This window comes from Chiloscyllium plagiosum, chromosome 21 (genome assembly GCF_004010195.1).
Source record: "Chiloscyllium plagiosum isolate BGI_BamShark_2017 chromosome 21, ASM401019v2, whole genome shotgun sequence".
NCBI lineage: Eukaryota > Metazoa > Chordata > Chondrichthyes > Orectolobiformes > Hemiscylliidae > Chiloscyllium > Chiloscyllium plagiosum.
The window spans coordinates 46,269,948-46,279,179 of record NC_057730.1 but is presented as its reverse complement, the minus strand read 5'-3'; the positions used below and the strand labels follow the sequence as shown (position 1 = coordinate 46,279,179).

General features: G+C 43.7%; 1 protein-coding gene across 1 annotated transcript in view; it reads left to right on the top strand.

Moving 5' to 3' along the window:
- ccdc78 (coiled-coil domain containing 78) overlaps positions 1-9,232 on the top strand; it is a 78,477-nt gene that overhangs the window by 6,335 nt on the left and 62,910 nt on the right. The window contains exons 2-4 of the mRNA XM_043711977.1: positions 1,578-1,755; positions 5,868-6,070; positions 8,128-8,291. Of these exons, the coding sequence (XP_043567912.1) occupies positions 1,634-1,755; positions 5,868-6,070; positions 8,128-8,291 (489 nt within the window). The 5' untranslated portion in view covers positions 1,578-1,633. The remainder of the gene's footprint in view (positions 1-1,577; positions 1,756-5,867; positions 6,071-8,127; positions 8,292-9,232) is intronic.

The window sequence follows — 9,232 nt, the reverse complement described above, 5'->3', positions numbered from 1 at the left end:
CTCCCCCCTCTCCTCCCTGACCTATCACCTTCATCTCCTTCCCCACTGACCTATTGTACTCTATGCCACTCTCTCCCCACCCCCACCCTCCTCTAGCTTATCTCTCCACGCTTCAGGCTCTCTGCCTTTATTCCTGATGAAGGGCTTTTGCCCGAAACGTCGATTTTGCTGCTCCTCGGATGCTGCCTGAACTGCTGTGCTCTTCCAGCACCACTCTAATCCAGAATCTGGTTTCCAGCATCTGCAGTCATTGTTTTTACCATGAGTGCACAGCCTCAGAGTAAAGGGACGACCCTTTAGAATTGAAAGGAGGAGGAATTTCTTCAGCCAGTGGGTAGTGTATCTGTGGAAATCATTGCCGCAGAGGGCTGGGGAGATCAAGTCATTGAGTGCATTTAAGAAAAAGTTAGGTAGGTTCTTGATTCAGAAGGGGACCAAGGGTTATGGGGAGAAGGCAGGAGAATGGGGTTGAGAAATCTATTAACCATAATAGAATGGCAGAACAAACTTCAGGGGCAGAATGGCCTAACTCTTCTCCCATATCTTATGGTCCTGTGGTGCATTGAGAAGCTGGAGATCTCAAGTCTAGGAGATGTATTGTGCAGATGGTGTCACTGTCCTCTAAGGCAGGGCTACCTTACCATTGTGGACTGGCTCCTTAAGAACTTATTGAAAATAATTGAATGAGGCCAGCTGCAATTTGCCACTTGTTCTCCAGCGACATTCTGTAGTGGGTTGGGGGTGGGGGGGCGTGGTGCAGCTTCTTGGCAATGGCTTCCTGGCCCAGAGGATTCCCCTGACTACCTGGAGGCATCTCTCTTTCTCTCTCTCTCTCTCTCTCTCTCTCTCTCTCTCTCTCTCTCTCTCACTCTCACACACACTCACACTCACACTCACACACACACAGTAAAGATGGACTCTCTCATGTAAGTTTTAAAGTGTTGGGGGGTATGGGGGGGGTGCGCGGGGGAGAAGGCCCACCCATCTTTGAAGCATGTTCTCCCTTACCTACCCCTTGCTGTAGCCTCTTCAGACTGAAAGGTCTCTGATTAACACCTCGCCCAGCTCTGAGAGCTTGGAGGGCAACCTCCAGGGCATTAGATGGGCACTCATAACATGTAAATTGACAGTGACAGTGCCACCCCTGAACCCCTCACCTGTGATCCCTGGACGTAGTTACCAGACTCTGGGCACTTATGAGCTTTTCTTTCTAAAAATCTCCCTTTGTCTGGCAATCACAATTGATTTTTTTAAAGTTCCTCCCTTTTATCTCCCCATTCACAACCACGTTTGGGATCTCTACGGCGAAATCAGATGCAAAATATCTTTCAGTGCAGGGTAGCCACATACATGCCTATGTGCTGCCTATCTCCACGCAAACAGGCATGGGCCAGTTACACATTGGGACCCAAAACATGGACCACTCCGTAGCTTTGCACCGAAAACACATTCTGAGCTTGGATCAGCCAAACTCTAATTGAATGGCAGAACAACTTCAGAGAAGACATACTCATTCTGTGTTGTTGATGATATGCTCAATGGATGGAGTCATGTGTTCCTACCATTGATTTCCACAGTTACCTGTTCGAGAACATCACAGACACCAATCTTCAAATGCTCATTGGCTGTGAGAATGAACATCGATGTAGTGGCGCGAATACGCCCCTCTCGGAGACCAGAGCAGGGCCTCAGGCTACAGATCTCAGAGGATGGGAAGACCATCTACACAGCCTCAGGTGGAGGAGCCTCCTGCAGGTAAGCTCTTGAAGCCAAGGAAAGGGCACATTCCTGGGCACACCACGTGACTTGGCAGGAAAGCCTCAGCAATCTCCTTCCTCGCTCAGACCTGAAGTCTCCTAAGCACCCTGAAGCATCTCTACAACTCAAAGCAAAAGAAAAAATATTAAGTTTTGGCCATTGAGGCACGGTAAGGTCTTTGAAAGGAAAAGTTTAAATAATTAAAAGCCTCAAAGGATAATTCAAAGGACAAATGTAATATTTGTCTGTAGGATTTGGCACATTGCAGAATGCTGACATACGGCATTAATTAGGAGCATGGCTCAACATTTACAGTTCTGGTCACCCTGCTATAGGAAGGAAAGGGTTCAGAACAAGGATGTTGCCAGGAATGGAAGGTTTGAGTTATAACGAGAAGCTGGATAGGTCGGGACTTTTTTCACTGGAGCATAGGAGGTTAAAGAGTGATCTGATAAAATGATGAGGGATGCAGATAAGGATAATGACAGATGTCTTTTCCCCGGGGTGAGGAATTTGAAGTCGGGGAGCGGAGCATATTTTTAAGGTGAGAGGAGAAAGATTTAAAAAAGACAAGAGGGGCAATTTGTTTGCACAGAGAGTGGTTTGAGTGTGGAATGAACTTCCAGAGGTGGATGTGGATACAATTACAACCTTTAAAAGACATTTGGATGAGTACACGAACAGAAAGGGTTTAGAGGGAAATGGGCAAAGAGCAGGAAAGGGTGGACTAGTTTAGATTAGATTAGATTCCCTACAGTGTGGAAACAGGCCCTTTGGCCCAACAAGTCCACATCGACCCTCCGAAGAGAAACCCACCCAGACCCATTCCCCTACATTCACTCCTGACTAATGCACCTAACACTATGGGCAATTTAGAATGGCCAATTCACCTAACCTGCACATCTTTGGACTGTGGGAGGAAACCAGAGCACCTGGATTAGTTTGGGGTTATGGTTGGCTTGGACTGGTTGGACCAAAGGGTCTGTTTCTGTGTTGTATGACTCTTCAAATAGAGTCATGGAGTCATACAGCACAGAAACAGACCCTTCGGTCCAACGTGTCCATGCCAACCAGGTTTCCCAAACTAAACATGTCTGACCTGCCTGCATTTAACTCATATCCTTCCAAACCCTTCCTATTCATGCACCTGTCCAAATGACTTTTAAATGCTATAACTGTCCCCACATCCACTATGTCCTCTGGAAGTTCATTCCACATAAACTGCCCTCTGTATGTTGCCCCTCAGTTCTTTTTAAATAATCAAAACCAACCCTTCTCTCTTTCAAGAAGCACCATTACTTCCAGTGTTGTATTTCCTGTCCTTTTTATCATTAATCCATTTAATCCATTATCATTTAATCCATTTTGCTCATGGGCAAACTTTGGGAATAGGCAAGCTTAAATGTAATGTTTCACTCGAAAACAAATAACCTTACAATCAGTTGTGACCATATGCAACTTTAAAAAAAGTTTTATTTTGGAGATTAGAAATTTCAAGTACTGACAAAGAAATAACAGCATTTCTTTTCCGCTTAACTTAGTTTCAGTAGTTTGTAGGCAAAATATTATATTATGTCAATTGGTGGCATAATAAGCGACATTAACTGACAAAGATAACTTAACAGTACCTCTCTCATTAGAATACCACCTAACAGCATTAATGATAGTACCCACAGCTAATTTTAATTCCTGGTGGAAATATGTGTGATTTACTGCTATGCAAGGTTTTTAAAATTAGTTATTAAAGCTACCAGATGTAGTGTGCTATTTCCTACAGTAAGTTGTAACATTGATAATATACCAGGTTGTATTTATCAGGGATGCTGATTCTCAGCAAGGAGACAGTCATTATGGGTTACTGCTCCTCGGATGCTGCCTGAACTGCTGTGCTCTTCCAGCACCACTAATCCAGAATTTGGTTTCCAGCATCTGCAGTCATTGTTTTTACCATGGGTGGCACACGCTACTGCCTCATAGTGCCAGGGGACTGGGTTTGATTCCAACCTCTGGTCACCATCTGTGCGGTGTTTGCACTTCCTCCCATCATCTGTGTGGGTTTCCTTTGGGTGCTCCGGTTTCCTCCTATAGCCTTAACACCAGGAGGAAAACCATGCAGACACAGAGTGAATATGGAAATGTCACACAGACAGTCTCCAAAGGGTGTAATTGAACCTGAGTCCCTGCCACTGTGAGGCAGTAGTGCTACCCACTGAGCCACCATGCCATCCAAGTCTGCTGACGTAACACTTGATTGAGACCATATGTGTGCATGCGATTTAACATCCACTTATGTTCATAAGGGGTTACAGTTAACAGACAAAAATATCAACTAGGCAAAAGTGAGGCCTGAAGATGCTGGAGATTAGAGTCGAGAGTGGGGTGCTGAAAAAGCACAGCAGGTCAGGCAGCATCCGAGGTGCAGGAGAATCGACGTTTCAGGCAAAAGCCCTTCATCAGGGATGAAGATGTGAGCTGAGGAGATGGAGAGAGAAATGGGAAAGGGTGGAGTTTGGGGGTAAGGTAGCTGAGAGTGTGATAGGTAGACGGAGGTGGGGGTAATGGTGATAGGTCAGAGAGGAGGATGGAGCGGGTAGGTGGGAAGGAAGATGGACAGGTAGGACAGATAATGAGGGTGGTGCCAAGTTGGAAGGTTGGAACTGGGGTAAGGTGGGGGGAGGGTAAATGAGGAAACTGGTGAAATCCACATTGATGCTGTATGGTTGGAGGGTCCTGAGGCGGAAGATGAGACGTTCTTCCTCCAGGCATCAGGTGGTAAGGGAGTGGCAATGGAGGAGGCCCAGGACCTGCATGTCTTTGGTGGAGTGGGAGGGGGAGTTGAAGTGTCCGACCATGGCGGGGTTGGTTGGTGCGGGTGTCCCAGAGGTGTTCTCTGAAGAGCTTTGCAAGTAGGTGTTCAGTCTCTCCAGTGTAGAGGAGACCGCATTGGGAGCAATGGATACAGTAAATGACATGTGTGGAAATTCAGGTAAAATTCCCTGATGTTTATTTGGTCTCTTACTGTGTGTCTGACTGCTCTATTTCCCAACTATTTTGATTCTGATTTACATTTTCGCAATGAATGCATTATTAAAGCAGTTTGAACACTGACAGTAAAAGCTAAATATGGGCTGTTCTGCTGTCATGCCACAATGGCATTCTTTTGCTGCCTTGCGCTCTCGTGAACTGCTACAAAATATCACGCTGGAGAAGATTGCTATAGAAAACTGGTCCACCCATTCAGTAGAAAGTTCACGTTATTCGAACAATGTCCACAATTCATCAAATGCATTATAGCCAAAGGGTCTGTGAACTACAGCTCCCAATCAATTCATCTGCAGTGACCTTTAGTCCCAATTTATTGCCTCCCCCAATGGACCCCCTCACAATATTTCAAGAAGGTAGCCCAGACCCTAACTTTGCTAGTTGTTTTAATCAGGTGTAAAGTGGATATTCCAGGAGGGATGCAGCTTGTCAAAACACTTAGATTTAAACAAAACAGAATTTATTTACAAGATTACTGAATGAAACACAATCAAAAGAGAACAGCTTAACGTAATCTATCAGTAAACCCAACAGACTATCAACTTAGTGATGCTGTTCCAAATCCTAAACACCCCATTGGCACAAAAGATAAAATCAAACTCAGCATCTGACAGGAGAGATATCAGAGAGAGAGAGTACCAGCCTGGAACACTCTCTTCCATGTCGCTGTTTCTTGGATTAGCCTTAAACCTATCTGACGGCTTTCTGTTGACAGCCAGACTACCAAAATCAAATCAAACCAGAGAAAAACTGAGCTGGGAGAACTGACCACTCCCCTTTCATTTTACAAGATTTTTTTAAACTTGAAAGCCTTTTTCTGGAGGCAGTGTCTGTTAGCTATAATCAAACTGGCCCTAAAACCCGTTCAAAGTATGCTTTTCAGAGTTTGTGTCTTATATGATCTTTTTGGAAAAGAAAGATCAACATAGCCTTGTTAAAGGAACAGCAGCATGACTCTTCTCCTTTCCTACCAACCTCATGTTCCATTGTGAAGCCCGTGGCCCCCACACCTCCTGCAAGAAATGGCATTCTGGATGTCCAGAACTTTACTGTGTCTTGTTGTTCAGATTTCAGGAGATCTTTGACCAGAATGCTTCCACTCAGGCCATTTTCACCAGGACCGTGCAGCCCCTGCTCAGCGTGTTCATGGAAGGAATGAATGCCTGTGTTGTTGTATTTGGTGAAACCAACTCTGGCAAGTCCTACACATTGGTTGGAGAAGAGAATGATCGATTAGCAATCATACCTTTGACAATTGATTACATCTTTGGTAGGTTAATCATTGTTGAATAAAAAACACAGCATTCATTAAACAGAGAATAATTGTGAAATTCTGACTGCAGAGGGATCTAAGAGTTTTAGTTCATGAGTCACAAAATGTTAGTATACAGGCATATAATTAAGAAGGTGAATTCCTTCTTATAAAACGAATTGAGCCTTAAGATAAGGATGTTATGCTTTAGTCATTGCTGAGGCCATATCACAAATGCTGAGTACAATTTTGGTCTTCTTATTTAAGGAAGAAAGTAAATACAATGGAGGTAATTCATTAGAATGATACCTGGATCATAGAATCCCTGCAGTGTGGAAACAGGTCAACAAATTCACACTGACGCTCTGAAGAGCGTCCCACCCAGACTCACACCCCACCCTTTCTCTGTAACCCTGCATTTCCCATGGCTAATCCACCTAACCTACACATCCCCTGGACGCTACAGAGCAATTTAAGAATGGCTAATCTACCTGAGCTGCACATCTTTGGGCTGTGGGAGGAAACCAGAGCACCCAGGGGAAACCCATGCAGAGACAGGGAAAATGTGCAAACTCCACACCGACACTCGCCCAATGCTGGAATTGAGCCAGGGTCCCTGGCTCTGAGAGGCAGCAGTACTAACCACTGAGCCACCATGGCCTCCTCCCAGCCCCAGCCCCAGCCCCTCAGGTGAGCAGGTTGTCTTATGATTATTTTAGATGAGATGGTCTGGGCTTGTTTCCATTGCAGTTTAGAACAGTGAGGAGTGAATTGATTCAGTGTATAAGATGCTGAATAGTTTTGACAAAGCAGACACAGAAATCACTTTCTTTCTCTTGAAGGTGAGTCCAGACCAGGGCACACTGTTTTATAAAATGGCGTTGCCCTTTTAGGACAAAGATGAGGATTTTTTTTTCTCTTAGGGTGTTATGCAATTTTGGAACTCTCTGTCTCAGAGGCAGTGGAGGGGTAGTTGTAAAATCCTTTTAATGCAGAGGTGGATGGATTCTCACTAGGCAGCTGCCTGAGATTGCAGTGGAGGTGATGTCAAGACTGGCTTCCAAATATAATTGGATCATTTTCTGAAAAGAAATGATTAACAAAACTACAAAGAAAAGGCAGGGGATTGACACCAACAGTGTTGCTTTAACAAATGGCACAGATCAAATATCTTCCTTCTGTGTTGTAATCACTCTATTGTTGTTCAATAAGATTACACAAACTGTCCATGGGGTTTCATATGAGCCACGTCAAGGAAAATTTGGCACCGAGCTACGTCAGATGATTGCAGGACAGATGACCAAAGGTTTTGTTCATGAATGAAATAGTAAGGAGCATCTTTAAAGAGGAAAGAGCAATTGAACAGCAGATAATTTTAGGGGAAGAATTCCCTAAAATGTAGGACCTAGAGAGCTGGAAGACTGGTTGCCAGTGATGGAGTGATTACAAAGGATGAACATGCAAGATTCAGACTTGGAGGACATGGAGGAGATTGTACAGTTCGAGGAGATGACAAAGAAGGGAAGGGTGAAGCCTTGACAATCCAGTTGTCTAACTTGATATCTGATGAATAAAAAGGATCTCTTCTCCAGTTGAGCTTAATGTGACCTTTAGTATTGTGGCATAAAAGTATAGCTTTCATCATAATACCAGGACCTCATATTTGAGATCCTTGGGACCAAGGTTGACCCTAACTTGGGAGGGTTTGGGATTTTGAGTTGTTCCATTGGGCTGTTTTGGGTCAACCTGGGTCATGTGGGGTCAAGGGTGGCTCGGAGTATTGAGCAGGAAGAATAACTAATCTGGAACCAAGCCACACCAATGTTGAACCTAGCCAAATTGTCCTGGTAGATTATTATTTTAATATTTTAATTAATAAATGAGTATGTCAAAGTTTCTGTCCAGTTTTTGAAGGAGTCCAATTGTCAGGTATCTGGATTTGAGGCACTCCACTTGTAATTTAAAATTAGTAGTTGCCAATCTTTTGAATTAAAAAAGAGAGCTCTCGTTTCTATAAATCACTGCAAATCTGGATTAAATTTATGCGTCTTCTTCTTTCTGTGTTGGGACCCTAGGTGCACCATACCTGCAGAAGTTACAGGCCACTGCGATGTGGTCTTTTTCGATATCCATGTATGAGATTTATGCTGAAGTGGTGAAGGATTTGTTAGACTCGAGTGGAACGGACCCTGCCAATTTAAAGATCACGTGTAATGCACAAGACGGCACATTCATAAAGGTACAGTCACTTAACATTTCCCCAGAGAGAGTGTTTGAACATTGCAGGGTCTCAGCAAGGAATTTTACTCACTGGGAAACCCGGAGTTATAATACACAAAGCTTGGTCTCCCTTTGAATGCAGGTTTCCTTCTACGATTGGGGAATTACCTGGTAATCTCGTTGTTCATATCTTGTGATAAAGTGGTGCCTTTTGAAGTTGTTAGTGTAGGAAAGCAAACTATTGTGGATTCTGGCAATCCGAACTCGAACAGACGATATTGGAAATCCTCAGCAGGTTAGGCACCAGCTGCGGAGAGTCAGAGGAAAAATAATGCCAATATTTCCTGTCGGGGATCAGAACCAGTAAAGAGAGATGGAACAGCTTTGACTGTATCTCCTTCCGCTTGCTGTGCATTCACCACTTTCCCATCACTGGACTATGTGACTGGGGAGTTCAGGTTATCTTAGTGTTTTTATTAAATGTATCTTGAGAGTATTCAGATGCCAAATTCAATTGGTTATTGGTGATTAATCAATTATTGTACCATCAGCTGTACAGAATATTCCATTAAATAGCAGGACATTTGTTTCCTATTGGCATGAATAAGTTATTTTTATGGTAAGAAATTGAAAAGAGAAAGTATTGTGGAATGGATACAGTTTTCTGAGGATTAAGAATGGAATGTAATAATATGGTGGAATAAGTATTGAGCATTGAATTGAATTGAATTGAATTTATTGTAATGTGTACAGAGACACAGTGAAAAGCTTTGTCTGTTTCAAAACTGGCTGGTGCATATGTTCAGGCTTCTAAATCTTTTCCCTGATGAGAGGTTGTAGAAAAACATTGCCAGGGTGGGATGGATCTTTGAGAAGAGAGTCAAGATTAGAGTAGTGCTGGAAAAACACAGCAGGTCAGGCAGCATCCAAGGAGCAGGAAAATCGACATTTCGGGCAAAA